The following is a 23,445-nucleotide window of genomic DNA, read 5'->3' as shown; positions in this document are numbered from 1 at the left end:
TCATTTATTTTCTCTCTAGGCAGGTTCTCCCTTGTCTGTCAGTGCTTTGTATTGATGGCGAACATGCGTTACAGCAGCTGAGTGGGTGATCCTAGCCTTGTTGTGTCTATCATCCAATGAAAGCGATGGGAATTTATCAATTTTGATTGAGGTATTGCAGCCCTTTGGCTTTGAAATGATAGTGACTATGAGGTTAAAGTGCAGACTCATCTTTAATTTGAGGGTATTTTCATCCATATCGGGTGGCAGGTAGCCTAATGGTTAAGAGCGTTGGGTCAGTAGCTGAAATGTTCGAATCCCCCGAAACGACTAGGTGACAAATCTGTTGACCAAATCTGTTGACCTCTAATAAACATGTTTTCTTTGTCATTATGGGGTATCGTGTGAAGATTGATAATACTTTTTTTTTTTACAGTAAGGCCGTAACAACAAAATGTGGAAAAAGTCAAGGGGTCTTAATACTTTCAGAATGCACTGTAAATATGGCCTTATATTCAACAATGTGAGCTGAGTTGCGATCTTCAGTTTTAAGAAATTAACTCTACGTTAATTGGGACTGTGTTGTGTTGTTCAGCTTCCAGTAGATGACTAAGGGTTAATGTTTTGGGTCGGCAGGTAGCCTAATGGTTTGAGCGTTGTGCCAGTAACCGAAAGGTTGCTAGATCGAATCCCTGAGCTGACAAGGTAAAAATCTGTCGTTCTACCCACTCTTCCTAGACTGTCATTGTAAATAAGAATTTGTTCTTAACTGACTTGCCTAGTTAAATAAAAAATGTTTGTGAATATTACATGTACTGTTCTGAGGGTCGAGGTACATACAGCAAATATCAAATTTGACTACAAGTCATTGTCATAATTAGCTTGGATGTTTTGTGAATAGCCACATAAAATATTCAGTGACGGCCTGCTTTGTCAATTGCTTTAAATATTACATTTGGTGGCATGAGGGAGGATTACTGATGGAATAAGCTTGTCCTTATAGTCAGGCTGAGTTTTAGGGTCTGATAGTTATTCCACATAACCATAAAAACAAAAAGTGGATGGAATATCCATTTATATGCAGATGATACAGTCTTATACTCAGCTGGCCTCTTCCCGGTGTCATGAAGTTGGCCTGAAGGTAGGTTTATGACAGTCATAAATACCTCTTCCCCCCTTTTTCCTCTCTCTACCCTACTGATGTTACATTTGCAAACCCCTTGGTTAACATAGAGATTCTGGGAACATCAAAAGGTGGGGGGAAATGAACTATATTCTGGTAATCCGACCAGACATTCTCATCAATGAGAAGATGACAAACTCTACAGTGGAAAGTCTACACATCAGAGTTATCGGATTCACATGGAATTGTTGTTCAATTTAAATGTTTGAAATTGAAATTATTCGTGATGGGATAAAATGGGATTTTAGCTTCTAAAATGTGAGAATTGGCCCGCCCCTGTGAAGAGTCATGGGTTATAAAACTTTTCAGACACACCCTTCTCGCTCCACTATATAAAGCCTTGACGAAAATGTAACCTCCTGTTCCGAGGATGTGAGGACGACGGTCCGATGTCAGAATGGTTCAGATAATAACTACAGAACGAAGCCAACATCAGCGTGAGCTTTGATTGCGAATAGTATGAACTTTGAACTCTTATTCACTACAGAAGTGATACCTCCTAGCCGTTGAGTTAGCAAAAGCAGCTGCAAACGAGGGTTAGGAAGGAACAGACAGAGTATCCCGTCTATCACACAACGACATTACTACAACGTATAAATATTTATTGCATTTTCCTTTTCCAAATGGGCGGTAATTTAGAATGCATAAGATACTGTATTTACGATAGCACAGCTTCTTCCTTTGTTACTCAGTCTTCCCGCTCTTTCACTTAAACCCAGCCCCTTTTCTTTTGTGTAACAAGCTGTCATACCTGTTCTGCACGCTAGGGACTTTTTCCTTTATGATGTAATTTGTAATCAAGTTATGATTAATTATTTGTATGTGTAATTCTGTGTGATTAGTTAGGTATTTAGTAAATAAATAATTAAACCCAATTTTCTATTGCTGATTCAACTTGTTAGCCAGGGTTCGTGAAGATAACCAAGAATTTACAACTTTCAGATGAGACAAAATTAAGATGACAATTAATATTGACAGCTATTGATGTAAAATATTACTAGGTCTTTAAGAGTTTATTCGGAAGATAACAGCTCTATAAATATTATTTTGTGGTGCCCCGACTCTCTAGTTAATTACATTTACATGATTAGCTCAATCAGGTGATATTAATTACGGATAAATTATTTTATAGAATAGCATGTCATATCACTTAATCCGGCATAGCCAAAGACATGACACTGGATTTTGTGTTAAACGCTCTAAAACAAAGATTTCTTAATGTCCAACAACCTTTCTCTGCCCTTAACACCTCCAAAACAAAGGTAATGTGGTTTGGTAAGAAGAATGCCCCTCTCCCCAAAGGTACTACCTCTGTGGGTTTAGAGCTTGATGTCGTCACCTCATACAAGTGCTTGGGAGTATGGCTAGACGGTGCACTGTCCTTCTCTCAGCACATATCAAAGCTACAGGCTCAAGTTAAATCTAGACTTGGTTTCCTTTATCGTAATCGCTCCTCTTTCATCCCAGCTACCAAACTAACCCTGATTCGGTCCCCAAAGCACACACATCCCTGGGTCGCTCATCTTTTCAGTTCGCTGCAGCTAGCGACTGGAACGAGCTGTAACAAACTCCCAAACTGGACAGTTTTATCTCAATCTCTTCATTCAAAGACTCAAAATCATGGACACTCTTACTGACAGTTGTGGCTGCTTTGCGTGATGTATTGTTGTCTCTACCTTCTTGTCCTTTGTGCTGTTGTCTGTGCCCAATGATGTTTGTACTAGAGGTCGCCGGATTATGATTTTTCAACGCCGAAACTGATTTCCGATTATTAGATGACGAAAAAAAGCCGATACCGATTAATCGGACGATAAAATGTGTATTTATTTATTTATTTGTAATAATGACAATTACAACACTTTTATTTTAACTTAATATAATACATCAATCAAATCAATTTAGCCTCAAATAAATCATGAAACATGTTCAATTTGGTTTAAATAATGCAAAAACAAAGTGTTGGAGAAGAAAGTAAAAGTGCAATATGTGCCATGTAAGAAAGCTAACGCTCAGAACATTAGGAACATATGAAAGCTGGTGGTTCCTTTTAACGTGATTCTTCAATATTCCCAGGTAAGAAGTTTTAGGTTGAGGGAATTATAGGACTATTTCTCTCTATACCGTTTGTATTTCATATACCTTTGACTATTGGATGTTCTTATAGGCACTTTAGTATTGCCAGTGTAACAGTATAGCTTCCGTCCCTCTCCTCGCCCCTACCTGGGCTCGAACCAGGAACACATTGACAACAGCCACCCTCAAAGCATTGTTACCCATCGAACTACCTAGCCATTTCACATCGGTTACACCAGCCTAATCTCGGGAGTTGATAGGCTTGAAGTCATACATTGCAAAGAGCTGCTGGCAAATGCACAAAAGTGCTGTTGGAATGGATGCTTACGAGCCTGCTGCTGCCTACCACCGCTCAGTCAGACTGCTCTATCAAATATAAAATCATAGACTTAATTATAACATAATAACGCACAAATACGAGCCTTAGGTCATTAATATGGTCAAACCCGGAAACTATCATTTCGAAAATAAAACTAAATATTATTTCAGTGAAATACGGAACCATTCCGTATTTTATCAAACGGATGACATCCATAAGTCTAAATATTCCTGTTACATTGCACAACCTCCAATGTTATGTCATAATTACATAGAATTCTGGCAAATTAGTTCACATCGAGCCAGGTGGCCCAAACTGTTGCATATACCCTGACTCTGCGTGCAATGAACGCAAGAGAAGTGACACAATTTCCCTAGTTTAATATTGCCTGCTAACATTAGTTTATTTGAACTAAATATGCAGGTTTAAAAATATACTTATGTGTATTGATTTTAAAGAAGGCGTTGATGTTTATAGTTAGGTACACATTGGTGCAACGACAGTGCTTTTTTCGCGAATGCGCTTGTTAAATCACCCATTTGGTGACGTAGGCTGTGATTCAGTGATAAATTAACAGCCACCACATTGATTATATGCAACGCAGGACAAGCTAGTTAAACTAGTAATATCATCAACCATGTGTAGTTAACTAGTGATTATGTTAAGATTGATTGTTTTTTTATAAGATACGTTTAATGCTAGTTAGCACCTTACCTTGGCTCCTTGCTACACTCGCATCACAGGTAGTCAGCCTGCCACGCAGTCTCCTCGTGGAGTACAATGTAATCGGCCATGATCGGTGTCCATAAATGCCGATTACCGATTGTTATCAAAACTTGAAATCGGCCATTCCAATTAATCGGTCGACCTCTAGTTTGTACCATGTTTTGTGCTGCTACCATGTTATGCAGCTGTCATGTTGTGTTGTCATGTGTTGCTGCCTTGCTATGTTGTTGGCTTTGGTCTCTCCTTATGTAGTGTTGCGTTGTCTCTCTTGTTGTGATGTATGTTTTGTCTTAGATATAAATATTTTTTTTATCCCAGCCCCCGTCCCGGCTGGAGGCCTTTGGTCTTTCGGTAGGCCGCCATTGTAAATAAGAATTTGTTCTTAACCTACACAGACTTATCTGGCTACACAAAAGGTTCAAATCAGTTCCTCCATCTATCCATCCATTCCTCCCTCACTATCCCTTTAATAATTATCCTCTTTGGGATAGGGGGCAGCATTTTCACTTTTGGATAAATAGCGTGCCCAATTTCAACTTCCTGCTACTCATGCCAAGAATATAAGATATGCATATTATTAGTAGATTTGGATAGAAAACACTGACGTTTCTGAAACTGTTTGAATCATGTTTGTAAGTATAACAGAACTTATGTAGCAGGCAAAACCCTGAGGACTAACCATTCAGATTTGAGCTTTCATTGGGGAACTAGATTTCTAAGGCACTTGTTTGGCGTTCCTACCGCTTCCACTGGATGTCACCAGTCTTTGGAAAATGGTTGAGGTTATTCCTTTGTGAAATGAAGAAGTACGGCCATCTTGAAACAGTGTAACACTGTTGAGAGTTGGGCAAGACTAGAAAAGTAGCGTTAGTTTGTTGTTGTCCTGTACTGAAAACAGATAGACCCGTCTTCAATTAACTGGCTTGCCTAGTTAAATGAAAAATAAATAAAATAAAAATGCAACCTTGATAACTTTGAAGCACAATTAAATGCACTCACTAACTACTGTTCTATGTAATACACTGAGATATTAACACTCACCACCCCAAATGTCTTTGTAGATGTGACCACAGATGGGTTTCAGCAGCTACAGTTGAAGTCGGAAGATTACATAGACTTAGGTTGGAGTCATTAAAACTCGTTTTTCAACCACTCCACAAATTTCTTGTTAACAAACTATATTTTTGGCAAGTCGGTTAGGACATCTACTTTGTGCATGACACAAGTAATTTTTCCAACAATTGTTTACAGACAGATTATTTCACTTATAATTCACTGTCACAATTCCAGTGGGTCAGAAGTTTACATACACTAAGTTGACTGTGCTGTTAAACAGCTTGGAAAATTCCAGAAAATGATGTCATGGCATTAGAAGCTTCTGATAGGCTAATTGACAATATTTGAGTCAATTGGAGGTGTTCTTGTGGATGTATATCAAGGCCTACCTTTAAACTCAGTGCCTCTTTGCTTGACATCATGGGAAAATCAAAAGAAATCAGCCAAGACCTCAGAAAAGAAAAATGCAGACCTCAACAAGTCTGGTTCATCCTTGGGAGCAAATTCCAAATGCCTGAAGGTCCCACGTTCATCTGTACAAACAATAGTACGCAAGTATTAACACCATGGGACCACGCAGCCGTCATACCACTCAGGAAGGAGACGCGTTCTGTCTCCTAGAGATGAACATACTTTGGTGCGAAAAGTGCAAATACGGGGGTGGCAGCATCATGTTGTGGGGGTGCTTTGCTGCAGGAGGGACTGGTGCACTTCACAAAATAGATGGCATCATGAGGTAGGAAAATTATGTGGATATATTCAAGGAACATCTCAAGACATCAGTTAGGAAGTTTAAGATTGGTCGCAAATGGGTCTTCCAAATGGACATTGACCCCAAGCATACTTCCAAAGTTGGGGCAAAATGGCTTAAGGACAACAAAGTCAAGGTATTGGAGTGGCCATCGCAAAGCCTTGACCTCAATCCTATAGAACATTTTTGGGCAGAACTGAAAAGGCGTGTGCGAGCAAGGATGCCTACAAACCTGACTCGGTTACACCAGCTCTGTCAGGAGGAATGGGCCAAAATTCACCCAACTTATTGTGGGAAGTTTGTGGAAGGCTACTCGAAACGTTTGACCAAAGTTAAACAATTTAAAGGAAATGCTACCAAATATTAATTGAGTGTATGTAAACTTCTGACCCACTGTGAATGTGATGAAAGAAATAAAACCTGAAATATATCATTCTCTCCTATTATTCTGACATTTCACATTCTCAAAATAAAGTGGTGATCCTAACTGAACTAAGACAGGGAATTTTTACTAGAATGAAATGTCAGGAAATGTGAATAACTGAGTTTTAATGTATGTGGCTAAGGTGAATGTAAAACTTCCGACTTCAACTGTATGTGTTAAAATAGCAGCATTCTGTGGGCTATTTTAATCCTCACAAGCTGGCACATCAACTGTCGGTATAGTTTTATTAAACCTAAAGTCCCTATGTTCTCCTAGGTGAAAAACTATTTTTTGTTGTTAACAGCTTTTGATTATTATATTATTATTATGATTATTTTTCAGATCACAGACGGGCAATAATATTTAAAGGTACATAGATCCTCCCTCCTGTAACCCTATCCAGGCAACCAGAGAAAATCCTCCCCATAACACCCCTTTCCTGTGGGCCTGAAAGCAAAGAAATTAAAACAATGTATACAGTGCCTTCAGAAAGTGTTCATAGCCCTTGACTTATTAGTAAAAGGGGTGTAAATACATTCTTCAGTCACTATATACAGTAACAGTCCAAAGTTTGGACGCACCTACTCATTCAATGTTTTATTTGTACTATTTTCTACATTGTAGAATAATAGTGATGACATCAACACTATGAAATAACACATGTGCAAAGCTGTCATCAAGGCAAAGGGTGAGTACTTTGAAGAATCTCAAATATAAAGCATATTTTGATTTGTTTAACACCTTTTTGGTTACTACATGCTGTAGTAGGTGTGTCCAAACGTTTGACTGATACATACAAACAATAATATGGGGGACTACAAAGATACAGGCGTCCTTATTGACTCAGTTGCCGGAGAGGAAGGAAACCACTCAGGGATTTCACCATGAGGCCAATGGTGACTTTAAAACAGTTACAGAGTTTAATGGCTGTGATAGGAGAAAACTGAGCATGGATCAACAACAATACTAAGATAATTGAAAGAATACAAATATTCCAAAACATGCAACAAGGCACTAAAGTACAAAGAAATGGGGGCAAAGCCAACACAACACATCACTGAGCACCACTCTTCATATTTTAAAGCATGGTGGTGGCTGCATCATGTTATGGATATGCTTGACATTGACAAAGACTAGGGAGTTTTTTGTTGTTGTTGATACAAATGAAGAAAATAGTGCTAAGCACAGGCAAAATCATAGAGGAAAATCTGGTTCAGTCTGCTTTCCAACAGACACTAGGAGACAAATTCATCTTTCAGCAGGACAATAACAAGGCCAAGTATATACTGGAGTTGCTTACCAAGACAACCTTGAATGTTCCTTAGTGGCCTAGATACAGTTTGGATTGAAATCGATTTAAAAATCTACGGAAAGACTTAAAAATGTCTGTCTAGCAATGACGATTACCAACTTGTCAGAGCTTAAAGAATTTTAAAAATAATGTGCACATTTTGTACAGTACAGGTGTGAAAATCTCTTAAGAGACATATCCAGAAAGACAGGTGTGATCGCTGCTAAAGGTGACTAACATGTATTGACTCAGTGGTGTGAATACTTATGTAAATTAGAAATTTCTGTATTTCATTTTCAATAAATTTTCAAAAATGTCAAAACACATTTTCAATTTGTCATTCTGTGGTATTGTGTGTAGATGGTAGAGAAATCTATTTTGATTTCAGGCTGTGACAGCAAAATGTGGAATAAGTCAAGTGGTATGAATACTTTCAGAAGGCACTGTATGTGTTGGGTGAAAGTGAAAAGAAACGGAAACATGAAGCAATTTCAAAGATTTTACTGAGTTACAGTTCTTAGAAGGAAATCAGTAAATTTAAATAAATGAATTAGGCATTAATCTATGGCTAAGCCCCCCCCCCTCCCCCCCCGAGACGATCCCGCGGGTGAAGAAGCCGGATGTGGAGGTGTTCTGCGGTTGTGAGGCAGGTTGGACGTACAGCCAAATTCTGTAAAACAACATTGGAGGCTGCTTATGGTAGAGAAATGAACATTTCATTCACTGGAAAAAGCTCTGTTGGACATTCCTGCAGTCAGCATGCAAATTGCATGGCTCCCTCAAAAGGTGAGACATCTGTGGCATTGTATTGTGTGACAAAACTGCACATTTTAAAGTGGCCTTTTATTGTCCCCAGCACAAGGTGCACCTGTGTAATGCTCATGCTGTTTAATCAGCGTCTTGATATGCCACACCTGTCAAGATTATTTGGTGAAGGAGAAATCTTCACTAACAGGGATGCTAACACATTTGTGCACAAAATTATGAAAGAAATAAAGTTTTTGTAAGTATGGAACATTTCTGGGATTTTTTATTTCAGCTCATGAAACATGGGACCAACACTTTATGTTGCGTTTATATTTTGCGTGTATATTTTGCGTCAGTGTAGATTGTTTATTTGAATGTATTGGGCTTTAGCTGAGATTATTCTTTACAGAGTCAAGTATATTTGTCCAGGTCTAAATTGTTCCTTAACTAGTTCCTTGATCTAAGAGCCAACATCTTTTTTTGTGTCAGCGCTGCCTGCCAGTAGTAATGATCTCTGATCATCGTCTCTGATCGAGAGATTCAAGGAGCTATCATCTTAAGTAACACAGTAGATGCAACGCATTGAATATTTACATTCATGCACTTTGAAATGAATTTGGGAGCTTTTTCCCACAAGCATTTAACTTCATGGCACAATCACATCATATGAAGGAGTCTGGCTAACTGATTTAGGGGACACAGTGAACAGTTGGGTGTTGGGGCCATTTTCATCCTAAAACGTTTGCTTGGTGTTAAATACAGGATATGAACTAACTTAAAATGTATAAGGTTAACGGTTCGGATTACGGGATGCCAAGGTCATATTTCTCCATATTCTGTTCCAGTTAAAGAGTTGTTTGGATTCACTTAATCTGTGGATCATACTTTTTTAATGGCTAGCTCAGAATATGAGCTTTCCAAACTTAAAAAATATAAATATATATATATATAATAGTGATCAGTCCTTTTGGAAGCCCAGATAAATGGGGGGGGGGGGGGGGGGGGGGGGGGTGCAAAAGGCTGCCTTCCACATTGCAAAGCATTATTGAATATGGGCATGCCATTTCGTTTCCCAGTTACATTGTTTTGCTATTTTGTGCCAAATAGAAATTGTGTGAGCAATAATAGGACCAAAATGTAGGTTAACATTGTTTTAGGGATATATCCATTGCAATAGGAGAGACATCATATTTCTCTCCATACTCAAGCCAGTGGGGGGCAGAAGAATCATGTCGAAACACATTTAGGATGGGACAAAATGCTAGTGCCTGGAAATACAATTGAACGTTTGGTATGGATAGTCCTCCTATGTATTTCCCTCTTTGTAAGTTTGTTAATTTGATTTCGCTTACCTTGCCATATACATTTTGAAACCACACTCTGGATTTTATCCCAAGAGCCAGAAGGGGGAGACAAGGGAAGCATTAAACTACAGAAATTCAGCCATGGCAATATATACATTTTGACAATAAGATAATCTGCCGGTTAAAGCCTTAATTTGGAAATGTCATTATTCTATAGCAGGGGTGCAGAACTCAGGCCCTTAAGTCCAACAAGGGCTGCACCACGTTCAGTTGCCAAACGTTGTCGATAGAAATGCCACGAATAGAGCCGACATGATTCCTCGTCGTGTCAGAGGCATGTTTGTCCTAGATAACATATGTCTATCTTCCAAAATTGTGAGTCCTGCTGAACGTGCACCTGACTTTAGTTTCTATCTGGTACTTAATTGGTACTGTATTGTGATTGGCCGGAGAGTGTGCACCACTGTTTCCAATGTGGAAATCAGTCCCTATAAAAATCAATGATGGAAATCTGCATGCAGCAGGAACAGAGCTGTGTAGTTTAGGGCTATACTACATTTTTACAAATTAAGTAGTTGTAATTAACGAATAATGACAAAACAATTGAGAAAGCAACTCTACTAGATGACCTCAGTCTCCAGGACAATACCACGGATGTACTCCCAGGCCAATCATCTTCGTACAGACACATCTTCGTAGACTGTGAAATATCTGTGAAATATCTCCAGTTCAACCATTGTCGTGTTTGCACTCCGAGTCAGCTCTCCGTCTTTAATGTTTCATTAACTGTCAGCGGCTTCAGAGACGCAAAAACGAGGGAGTGGAGAGGTGAAAGAGAATGACCGCGAGCGCACGTGTATGTTTTATTGGTCAAGTGCGGGAAAGGAGAACGCAAGCGAACATGGGAATGAATTATGGATCCGCTGAGTGGAGGGAGAGGTTTGCAGAAAGTAGGTCTATGATGAACTCGAGGCGCAATAGCGGAGGTCTCCAAAAGGTGGCGAGAGTAGGGGGGAGAAAAGCATGTGTGGACATTTGTTCAAAGGAAATAACATACAGCCCTTTTGATATGTGAAACATTTTAGTATAACCTTTAGGGTGCCTGTAGTGACTGGGGGAGGTTTAAGCGTGCTGCAGTTTGGTGGTCATGCAGTGTATACTGAACAAAAATATAAAAGCAAAATGTAAAGTGTTGATTTCATGAGCAATGGCAATTTTAATGCACAGAGATACTGTGATGAGATCCTGAGGCCCATAGTCGTGCCATTCATCCGCCGCCATCACCTCATGTTTCAGCATAATGCACGGCACCACATCGCAAGGACCTGTACACAATTCCTAGAAGCTGAACATTTCCCAGTTCTTCCATGGCCTGCATACTCACCAGACATGTCACCCATTGAGCATGTTTGGGATGCTCTGGATTGCCATGTATGACAGCGTGTTCCAGTTCCTGCCAATATCCAGCAACTTTGCCATTGAAGAGGAGTGGGACAACATTCCACAGGTCACAATCAACAGCCTGATCAACACTATGCAAAGGAGACGTTGCGCTGAATGAGGCAAATTGTGGTCACAGATACTGACTGGTTTTCGGATCCACCTTTTTTTTAAGGTACAGTATCTTTGACCAACAGATGCATATCTGTATACCCAGTCGTGGAATCCATAGATTAGTGCCTAATGAATTTATTTTAATTGACAGATTTAATTGAATTGTAACTCACTTTTAGTTTTTTTGTTTAATTTGAACGAAAATATAGTTTAACTTAAGGAAGTGAAATGTAATCACCAAAGCGTGTTATAACTTACTACACCCTAGATAAGATATTTATAAATATGTTTGCATGTAGGCTATATATTATAGGTACTTAAGTTTATTCATTTTATTAGTAGTTTAGCAGTATTTTTTTATTTGTTTTAGGCCTGTTAGTAGTTGTACATAACATTTTTATGCTATTTAGGTTTTAAATTACGTTAAGTTGCCTTACTATTATTGTTACAAAGTATTGTTTTTTGTTTATTTTATTTGGACACCTTAACATGAGATGGTGCACCTAATTTCATTCTGCAAAATTATGTATAAATAATACCTTAGAAAAATGAGGGGGAAAAAATTATAATTCATACTTTTGAATGCTAATATAAAATAGGCTATATTAATTTGTCTATTAATTTTTACCATTGAAGACATTGTTATAGTTAACCCCTGGAAATGTAGAGATATGTATGTTGCTAAAAAAAATATTCTAACTCTAATATTTTCTCCCCTACGTGTGTGTGCATGCATGCGTGTGTGTGTGCGTGCACGCCTGTCCAGTCAAAAATGTTGAGGTGGACAGGAAATAGACCTGTTACCTTCCACTGGCTAGTATTTAACTGTAGCATCTGAAGACGTAGGAGGTTTTCCCATTTTTTGTTGTAGTTTTTTTTTGGGGGGGGGGTAGATCAGGTTTAATATTGTAGCTTCCATCAATGTAATTGTCTGCATCATTTCCAATCCCCCATATACTTGTTTTGTTTGTGTGTGTGTGTGTGTGTGAGATTTTTATATATATATATATATATATATATAAAACTTAGAAATGTCCTTGTTTTTGAAAGAAAAGCAAAACATTTGGTCCCTTAACATCAAATTGATCAGAAATGCAGTGTAGACATTGTTAATGTTGTATTGTAGCTGGAAACGGCTGACTTTTAATGGAATATCTACGTACAGAGGCCCATTATCAGCATCCAATGCCACATTTAAAATGCTAAACTTGGATTAGCTAACAGGCTAATTGGTCATTAGAAAACCCTTTTGTAATTATATTAGCACAGCTGAACACTGTTGTTAAAGAAGCAATGAAACTGGTCTTCTTAAGACTAGTTAAGTATCTGGAGTGTCAGCATGTGGGTACAGGCTCAAAATGGCCAGAAACAAAGACTTTCTTCTGAAACTCAGTCTGTTCTTGTTCTGAGAAATGAAGGCTATTCCATGCTAGAAATTGACAAGAAACTGAAGATCTGGTATAACGCTGTGTACTACTCCCTTCACAGAACAACACAAACTTGTCTGTAACCAGAATAGAAAGAGCAGTGGGAGGCCCCGGTGCACAACTGAGCAAGAGGACAAGTACATTAGAGTGTCTAGTTTGAGAAAGACGCCTCACAAGTCCTCAACTGGCAGCTTCATTAAATGGTACCCGCAAAACACCAGTCTCAACGTCAACAGTGAAGAGGCGACTCCGGGATGCTGGCTTTCTAGGCAGAGTTGCAAAGAAAAAGCCATATCTCAGACTGGCCAATAAAAAGAAAAGATTAACACAGACACGGGACAGAGGAACTCTGCCTAGAAGGCCAGCATCCCGGAGTTGCCTCTTCACTGTTGACGTTGAGACGCTAGGCCAATTGTCCCGATCACGGCCGGTTGTGACCACAAACACATTTCTAATCATACGTTGTTTTTGGAGTTTTCTGATGTTCTCATGCATTTGGTATGGAAGACTGATCTACCAAGCTAGAAATAGCTAAATGACTGTAGACATGGGGAAAAAAGGAATGGTTATTCATGGGGTCACACAGAAGTTAGGGTCAATGTGAAAGTAATAACATTGATGAGAACTGTGAAAAAGAAATGCCCCTAGGCCACAGCAGGGAGACGTTGACGAGGATCTTGACAGAGTCTGTGACAGCGAGATCGAGACATTTTAGTACCTAGGATGACTCGTTGGTTTTGTTCTGTGCAACACTCGAGATGGGCCTTGGGACCATTGTCTAATTTAATGGGTTTTGTGAACATCCAGACATTCTTAGTATTGAAGTTGCTATACTTATATTCCTTTATATGTAATAAATCCCTCCAGATTAACTAGTTCATGAAATAAGTTATTATGAATTCACTGTTACAATGGATTCTAATTTACTGTATTTCTTGATGGTGGAAGAAAAAAAACCTCAAGGATAAGTCGATTTGGACAAGCCAAACATTCAGTAAACACCACTATAAGAGCCATGCACTTTCGTACTTGCATGGCCTGTTTAACTAAATGCACTCCCGACCTGCATTCCTTAGCTCTCCTCTCGTTTCAAAACACTTAGATTATAGAGTGATTCAAAATAATTTAAAACATCTTTAAAAAAAAAAAAAGGATTACATCTCTATGCGTATTTCTACATATTACATGTACACGTTGAGCACAAAATGAGCGAATAACATTTAATTGAGCAAAAACCATCCACCGGCTCCCGATATGGCATTGTGGCTGTTTAACAGTACAGGTTGTTGTGAAGATGTGACATGAGGATTGGTCTGCGAGGGTGTCGCTGAGAAAGAGTAGAGGGACAGGGTCTGTGGGAGGGGTGTGTGTGCCGCCCTCATTCCCAGGGTCCTTTGGGGGCAAAGCTAGGCGTAGAAGGTCTCCACTTTGACTGCATGGCAGAACATCGTCATAGAGAACACCAAACCCAGAATCTACACAAAGGGATGACATACACAACCAAAATCAGTGTGAGACAACTACATCATCAATAAAGTGGCCCGTGTCCAAATACCCGTACTTGCGTCCTAAATAGTAGGCCGTTTGAGTACGCAAATGTTTTTACATTTTATAGCAGGAAATCTAGTTTACTTTAAATGCCCGGATGTCATACTCATTTTGGCTTTGACAACAGCTGATAATCAGCTATGGGGATTTGCTACATAAATGAACAGACGCATTCTCAGTATGCGGAAATAGAAAGTTTTATAGTATATACACTACTGGTCAAAAGTTTTAGAACACCTACTCGTTCAAGGGTTTTTCTTTATTTGTACTATTTTCTACATTGTAGAATAATAGTGAAGACATCAGAACTATGAAATAACACATATGGAATCATGTAGTAATCGGAAAAGTGTTCAACAAATCAAAATATATTTTATATTTAAGGTTTTTCAAATAGCCACCCTTTGCTTTGATGACAGCTTTGCACACTCTTGGCATTTTCTCAACCAGCTTCATGAGGTAGTCACCTGGAATGCATTTCAATTAACAGGTGTGTCTTGTTAAGTTAATTTGTGCGTTTGAGCCAATTAATGCGTTTGAGCCAATCAGTTATGTTGTGACATGGTAGGGGTCGTATACAGAAGATAGCCCTATTTGTTAAAAGACTAAGTCCATATTATGGCAAGAACAGCTCAAATAAGCAAAGAGGAACAACAGTCCATCATTACTTTAAGACATGAAGGTCAGTCAATATGGAACATTTCAAGAACTTTGAAGGTTTCTTCGAGTGCAGTCGCAAAAACCATCAAGTGCTATGATGAAACTGCCTCTCATGAGGACCGCCACAGGAATGGAAGACCCAGAGTTACCTCTGCTACAGAGGATAAGTTCATTAGTTACCAGCTTCAGAAATTGCAGCCAAAATAAATGCTTCAGAGCTCAAGTAGCAGGCACCTCAACATCAACTGTTCAGAGGAGACTGTAAATCAGGCCTTCATGGTCGAATTGCTGCAAAGAAACCACTACTAAAGGACACCAATAATAACAAGAGACTTGCTTGGGCCAAGAAACACAAGCAATGAACATTACATTTTTGGTTCCAACTGCCATGTCTTTGTGAGACGCGGTGTGGATGAACGGATGATCTCGGCATGTATATTTCCCACTGGGAAGCATTAAGGAGGTGTGATGGTGTGGGGGTGCTTTGTTGGTGACACTGTCTGTGATTTATTTAGAATTCAAGGCACACTTAACCAGCATGGCTACCACAGCATTCTGCAGCAATACAGCTGGTTTGTGCTGGTTTGCACTTGGTGGGACTATCATTTGTTTTCCAACACACCTCCAGGCTGTGTAAGGGCTATTTTACCAATAATGAGAGTGATGGAGAGCTGCATCAGATGACCTGGCCTCCACAATCACCTGACCTCAACCCAATTAAGTGAAGTAGAAGCAGCCAACTACTGCTCAGCATGTGTTGGAACTCCTTCAAGACTGTTGGAAAAGCATTCCAGGTGAAGCTGGTTGAGAGAATGCCAAGTGTGCAAAGCTGTCAAGGCAAAGGGTGGATATTTGAAGAATCTTAAATATAAAATATTTTGATTTGTTTAACACTTTTTTGGTTACTACATGATTCCATATGTGTTGTTTCATAGGAGGTGTGATGGTGTGGGGGTGCTTTGTTGGTGACACTGTCTGTGATTTATTGTCTTCACTATTATTCTACAATGTCAAAAATAGTAAAAATAAAGAAAAACCCTGGAAGGAGTAGGTAGTGTACATTTAAGAAAATCTAGGATGTTTATACTAATTTCAGCTCATCATCTAGTAGAATTCGATGCACACTTTCCCACAATGCATTGGAAGAGGGGCGCTGTGAGTGACGAGCCCAAGTTCTCGTCAAGTAACCAAACAACAAAACTATGCTACTTAATTTGGAAGATGCCGATAGCGAAGCTACTGCGGTGGTGTTCACGAATATTGCATCGTAGGCTACATCATTTAAAAACTTTTAAAAAATTGTTTTTTACCCAACATGGATTTCTGTTTTCTCATAAAGTGTTTCTTGTTCTCTGGGCCTTCGTCAGAGCTTTTAAACTAAATACTGAAACATGTTGATTTCTGAGTGTGTCGGGCTCAGGATGTGGCTGCGTTATTGATGTCATGTTAATCAGGCTTTTTGTTTTGAACATATGGATTGTTTAGGTTTTGTAGGCTACCTGTTTCATTATTTAATGTATGGATCAAGCCTTAACTCCTTCCCAATGATCAGTGCTTTAGTTCATTATGTTGCTGTCCAGCGGTTCTGAATTTGCGATGCGCCCATCTGTCCGCGTTTTTCTGTGCAATAGCCTTTTGATTTGAAAAGTTTTGGTGTGTGTACTAGGCTAATGTATACGATACAGCACTTTGGTTTCACTAAGAAATATGTTGAAATGGGACCAAATTATTTGTTTCAGTCTTCAGTCCCTTTGAAATAGGATAGAATGGCTATATGGGCTACGGTATAGGTCAAATGTGATAGTCTGCCAAAAACCAGCCTGAGTAGGCCTATGTAGTGTAGAGAAATTAATCAAATTGGAAATTATCAGGCTGGTTAATTCAGTGGCTTGTATTCATGAATGCGAAGGTAAGCCCCCCCCCCCAAAAAAAGTGTCAAAGGAAGCCACCTTGGCATCACTGCTATCAAATCCCATTGAGAACTTGCGTCATTGACAGAAAAACTTGAATTGTTGCATATCATTGTGTTGTCCTCCAGTGGATAGCTAGCTAACTAAAATTGTCCCTTTCCTAAATTAGCCATAGATGGAAATAGGGATTTGGACTTGTGGTTTTACCTAATTCTCTGTACTGGCCAATGATTATAATGGGGATTCTGATCCAACCATTAAGTCATACATTGCTGTGCCCCCTGGCCTGAGAGGATGGAAGTTCAATACTCAGCCAGTCAGTCAGGATCCACCACTACGTTGCGGTCGCGGCATACTGTATACTTTTTACTATGCGACGATGAGTACACAGCATGCAGTTTAAGTACATAATAAGCTAGTATGGGTATTCAGATACGGCCAGTCTCCATTGAGAATAAAAAGGTACAACCTCATGAATTGGAATTCACTGTAATAGTTAACAATAGTGGCTTACTTTCAAATCATCTAATTTCTTATCAATTGTTAGTGATATTAGCCTGGTTCCAGATCTATACAATATGTGCTTTTAACCAACTCCTCTGACTTTTGTCGTCATGCCATTGTCTGACCCCAATGCAAGCTACCGTAAAACGTTCAGATGCGCAGATATTTGGAATGGGGTCTGTGTATAGCAATGACAACCAATGGTCAAAGTCGGAAAAGCAAAATGCCGATCTTCTGGTGCCAAGCTAAGATGCTGTGGTTCCCTGTCAATAGACATCTCTCTATAAAATGTACACGTGTTTAGCAGATGTTAATGGGGGTGTAGTGAAATGCTTGTAAACCGTACAATGGTGTCACCAGTGTCTGTACCTGTGTGAGTGCCGTACACAGAGCAAAGATCCACAGGGCCACCAGATTCTCTTGTAGCCAATCCTTCACCCGTTCGTAGCATGGCTGTGGAGACACACAAGAATGGAAACAAATATTTGAAAGCACATTATACAAAACCCCGAAGTGTAGCCTACAGCAGGGTTGGGATCAATTCCATTTCAGCCAATAGAACAGCCATAGAAAAAAGTGATTTTACTCGAAAGGTTAGAGAAAACAAAAACTAACATTTTAATGTGTTTCCTCATTCACTCCATCTGGTGCTAGTCTTGGTAGACTTACAAGAGTATTGGCCCACAGACTCTTTTATACACTGGCCAGCACAGTGTCGCATCCCACACACGCCTTTTCCTCTGAAAATCATCTCCTTGTCATGTTAGCTAAGTGGGTCCCTTGCCTTCCACATTTCGCCCAACTCTGCTCTGTTGTTCCCTGGGATAACATCCCTATCTAGTGCGATGGACGGAAGGATGGGAGTGACTTGCAGATACCATCACTCTGTGCTGGGACAACATTTAAACAAGTGAGTGAGCTGAATTTTTCATGGCCAACACGAACGGGATATACACATAGGCGACGTCAACCAAACTTTCTCCGACTCTCCCTTTCCAACATTCATTACGTGTAACACAGTGAAAAGGATGATGGACCACTAGACAACTACAAGTCCTAATGTAAAAAAAATTTTGAATAGTTTATATATCCTCAAAGTGGTTGTTGTAATAATTCAAGATAGTGGCATAGTCAATGGCAGACAGTGATGGGACTGGCACAGAGTGCATGAGCCTGGCATGGTACACAGCAGAAATAATTTACGCCTTACAAGGGAACCCAAACCGGCTGCACGCATGCACCATTGTACATAAATGTATTTTATCCCCCCACACCAAACGCAATCACGACACGCAGGTTAAAATATCAGAACAAACTCTGAACCAATTATGTTCATTTGGGCACTTGCTAGCTAATTTGTCCTATTTAGCTAGTTTGCTGTTGCTTGCTAATTTGTCCTGGGATATAAACGTTGAGTTGTTATTTTACCTGAAATGCACAAGGTCCTCTACTCCGACAATTAATTCACACATAAAACGGTCAACCGAATCGTTTCTAGTTCTCTCTTCCTTCCAGGCTTTTTCTTCTCTTGACTTTATATTGCGATTGGCAACTTTCATAAATTAGGTGCATCACCGCCACCGACCTTGTTCGTCTTTCAGTCACCCACGTGGGTATAACCAATGAGGAGACGGCACGTGGGTACCTGCTTCTACAAACCAATAAGGAGATGGGAGAGGCAGGACTTGCAGCGCAATCTGCTTCAGAAATAGAACGGATTTCTATTTTAGCCCGTGGCAACGCAGACGCAGAGTTGATTAACATAAACAAATCCACATCAAAATCTGTCTAGAGATATATCTGTGGAAATACTACTCAGTTTGTCAGACCAGGAAGCATCCTGAGAATCGGTCTATGACCCCACTATGGTGTTCTCCGTTTTTTCCCCCCATACGACTCCCACAAGTGTCACGGGACTAGTCTAAAGGTAACCCGGGACCAGTTTAAAAAATGAATGAATGTATGGAAGTAGTTTTGTGCCCCCAAAAAAAGGGGTTAAATGTGTCCCCCCAAAAAATATGCAATTATTCCTGAGCTTTCTCCTAGATGTAAACCTTATTCTTTATGATACATTTTTGACTGTCTGTTTTGCCATTTAAAAGTGTGCTATTACTTGTGCAGCAAAGACCCCCCCACACACTTTTAGGGATTAAATACCCCTTACATTTGAATATGCCTTTTACCCCAGGCATAAGGAATATGAGAACAGGTAGTTCTCCTCAGCACAGCAGTGTTTCCCAAAGCGTGGGTAGGGTTTTAACAAAACCTCTGGACTGTGTGGATTGTCTGAGATTTTTCGAAGTATAATGTTTTGCTTAGCTGGTTGGTCACAAGGGAGGCTTTTAGACAATTTTTTCTAAACATTTGGGCACCAAAAACTACAGAATAACATTTGGGAACGAACTAGTGTGCATGCGCGTGTGTATTAATTTCAGAGAGACAGAGTGTGTGTGTGCATATGTGTTTGTTCGTGCATGTTTTTATCCTGTGCATCTTACCGCAGTCCACCAGGTCCCTGGGTTCTCGAGGCCACAGTTGTCGCTGTACTCCAGACAGCAGGAGTCGGGCACACGGCTGGCGTTGTACACATCAAACCAGTCCGTATGGTTGGTCACGCCACAGCAGCGGAACTACACCACACAAGGACACTGCATGTCAATGACAGAACAGAGAGGAAAACCGAACATGCTACACACTAAAACCATTCTGCATGATTCATAAACGGAGATCGTTCTCAGGCACTGACATGTTAAACATATGTCACATCTTTTTTATTTTTTAGATAGTTCTCCCGCATCACTCCAAATGGGCCATTACTGAATTGGAACTAGATTAACATTGTGCAGTGTGGTAATGTATTCAGTGGGGTGTGGAGAGGGTCAGCTTGGTTTTATGGAATGAGAACGTTTCTTGCTGCGGTTTTGACATTTGACTCAATCTAGAATTTCACGTTGAACACATGGTCTCTCTCACTCACACTCACACACACAACTAATGCACACTACAAACAATCAAACTGGACTCTGTAATGTAAAAGTGGCCCCTTCTGTGATAAACAGCCCAAAGTCTGATATCGTGTATCTTTTGAAGTCTATCGGCAGCTTTCACCAGCAGCATTTTTATTAGCTCCTTTTGTTCAACCTTTCCTCTATAAACTTTCCTCACCTTGTGTTTCCTACTTTCCTTTGCCCATGATTTGAGCATTGGATTTTTGGTCATGAATAATACAAAGCCGAGCACATCAAAGTCAGTGTGGAAACAAACAGTGTTGTTCTTCGGGGAGCCGTGCAGTCCAATTTGCATTCCTCTTACTGATTGACAGCCTATTTAAAGAATCGAAGGCTGTTCTTATTGGTTAGAATCAGGTTTGATTGTATAATCCCTTGTCCCTATGAAGTGGTACATATGATAATGTAATTAGCCTGCAGTACTGTATTTCTCCAAGCTTGAACGGTTTTAACACTAGCCTGGCCCCAGATCTGATTGTGCTGTCTTGCTAACTCCTATGGCCATTGTCATTCAGTGTCATAAACCGATCTAGGACCAGACTAATTTAAGACTGTAATGTTCTACTGTTGACCACCATGGGGCAGTCTAAGCAGGACAAGCTGACTTACATTTGACATTCTTCGGCTTGCAAGTCTCCCCCTTTTTCCTCCAAACATAACTATGGTTATTATTCAAATAAAATAACATTTTATTGGTCACATACACATGGTTAGCAGATGTTATTGCGAGTGTAACGAAATGCCTATGCTTCTAGATCCGACAGAAGAGCAGTATCTAACAAGTAATATTGAACAATTCCACAACAAAACCTAATATCTAACAAATTCCACAAAACCTAATACACACAATCTAGTAAAGGAATGGGAATATATAAGTACAAAATATATGGATGAGCAGTGACAGAGCGGTTAAGATGCAATAGATAGTAAAGAATAAATAGTGAAGGATACAGTATACAGCATATACAGTTGAAGTCGGAAATGTACATACACCTTAGAAAAATACATTTAAACTCAGTTTTTCACAATTCCTGACATTTAATCCTAGTAAAAATTCCCTGTCTTAGGCCAGTTAGGATCACCACTTTATTTTAAGAATGTAAAATGTCAGAATAATAGTAGAGTGATTTATTTCAGCTTTTATTTCTTTCATCACATTCCCAGTGGGTCAGACATTTACATACACTCAATTAGTATTTGGTAGAATTGCCTTTAAATTGTTTAACTTGGGTCAAACGTTTTGGGTAGCCTTCCACAAGCTTCCCACAATAAGTTGGGTGAATTTTGGCCCATTCCTCCTGACAGAGCTGATGTAACTGAGTCAGGTTTGTAAGCCTCCTTGCTCGCACACGGTTTTTCAGTTCCGCCCACAAATGTTATATAGGATTGAGGTCAGAGCTTTGTGATGGCCACTCCAATACCTTAACTTTGTTGTCCTTAAGCCATTTTCCACAACTTTGGAAGTATGCCTGGGGCCATTGTCCATTTGGAAGACCCATTTGCGACCAAGCTTTAACTTCCTGAATGATGTTGCTTTAATATATTCACATCATTTTTCTACCTCATGATGCCATCTATTTGGTGAAGAGCACCAGTCCCTCCTGCAGCAAAGCACCCCCACAACATGATGCTGCCACCCCCGTGCTTCACGATTGGGATGATGTTCTTCGGCTTGCAAGTCTCCCCCTTTTTCCTCCAAACATAACTATGGTCATTATGGCCAAACAGTTATATTTTGTTTCATCAGACATTTCTCCAAAATGTATGATCTTTGTCCCCATGTGCAGTTGCAAACTGTAGTCTGGCTTTTTTATGGTGGTTTTGGAGCAGTGGTTCCTTGCTGAGTGGCCTTTCAGCTTATGTCGATATAGGACTGTGGATATACAGGGCCTTGTGAAAGTATTCGGCCCCTTTTGCCACATTTCAGGCTTCAAACATAAAGATATAAAACTGTATTTTTTTGTGAAGAATCAACAACAAGTGGGACACAATCATGAAGTGGAACGACATTTATTGGATATTTCAAACTTTTTTAACAAATCAAAAACTGAAAAATTGGGCGTGCAAAATTATTCAGCCCCTTTACTTTCAGTGCAGCAAACTCTCCAGAAGTTCAGTGAGGATCTCTGAATGATCCAATGTTGACCTAAATGACTAATGATGATAAATACAATCCACCTGTGTGTAATCAAGTCTCCGTATAAATGCACCTGCACTGTGATAGTCTCAGAGGTCCGTTAAAAGCGCAGAGAGCATCATGAAGAACAAGGAACACACCAGGCAGGTCCGATATACTGTTGTGAAGAAGTTTAAAGCCGGATTTGGATACAAAAAGATTTCCCAAGCTTTAAACATCCCAAGGAGCACTGTGCAAGCGATAATATTGAAATGGAAGGAGTATCAGACCACTGCAAATCTACCAAGACCTGGCCGTCCCTCTAAACTTTCAGCTCATACAAGGAGAAGACTGATCAGAGATGCAGCCAAGAGGCCCATGATCACTCTGGATGAACTGCAGAGATCTACAGCTGAGGTGGGAGACTCTGTCCATAGGACAACAATCAGTTGTATATTGCACAAATCTGGCCTTTATGGAAGAGTGGCAAGAAGAAAGACATTTCTTAAAGATATCCATAAAAAGTGTTGTTTAAAGTTTGCCACAAGCCACCTGGGAGACACACCAAACATGTGGAAGAAGGTGCTCTGGTCAGATGAAATCAAAATTGAACTTTTTGGCAACAATGCAAAACGTTATGTTTGGCGTAAAAGCAACACAGCTCATCACCCTGAACACACCATCCCCACTGTCAAACATGGTGGTGGCAGCATCATGGTTTGGGCCTGCTTTTCTTCAGCAGGGACAGGGAATATGGTTAAAATTGATGGGAAGATGGATGGAGCCAAATACAGGACCATTCTGGAAGAAAACCTGATGGAGTCTGCAAAAGACCTGAGACTGGGACGGAGATTTGTCTTCCAAC

General features: G+C 39.8%; 1 protein-coding gene across 4 annotated transcripts in view; it reads right to left on the bottom strand.

The window, feature by feature from the left end:
- Positions 1 to 13,595: 13,595 nt before the first annotated feature.
- LOC110506293 (tetraspanin-4) overlaps positions 13,596 to 23,445 on the bottom strand; it is a 110,883-nt gene continuing 101,033 nt past the window's right edge. For all 4 annotated transcript variants that reach the window (XM_021585758.2, XM_021585759.2, XM_036963743.1 and 1 more), the window contains 3 exons: positions 19,955 to 20,086; positions 17,826 to 17,909; positions 13,596 to 14,309 (listed from right to left, as the gene is read on the bottom strand). In XM_021585758.2, the coding sequence (XP_021441433.1) occupies positions 14,241 to 14,309; positions 17,826 to 17,909; positions 19,955 to 20,086 (285 nt within the window). In that variant the 3' untranslated portion in view covers positions 13,596 to 14,240. The remainder of the gene's footprint in view (positions 14,310 to 17,825; positions 17,910 to 19,954; positions 20,087 to 23,445) is intronic.

This window comes from Oncorhynchus mykiss, chromosome 26 (assembly GCF_013265735.2).
Source record: "Oncorhynchus mykiss isolate Arlee chromosome 26, USDA_OmykA_1.1, whole genome shotgun sequence".
Taxonomy (NCBI): Eukaryota; Metazoa; Chordata; class Actinopteri; order Salmoniformes; family Salmonidae; genus Oncorhynchus; species Oncorhynchus mykiss.
The sequence above is the reverse complement of the archived record's forward strand: the minus strand, read 5'-3'. Positions and strand labels throughout refer to the sequence as shown.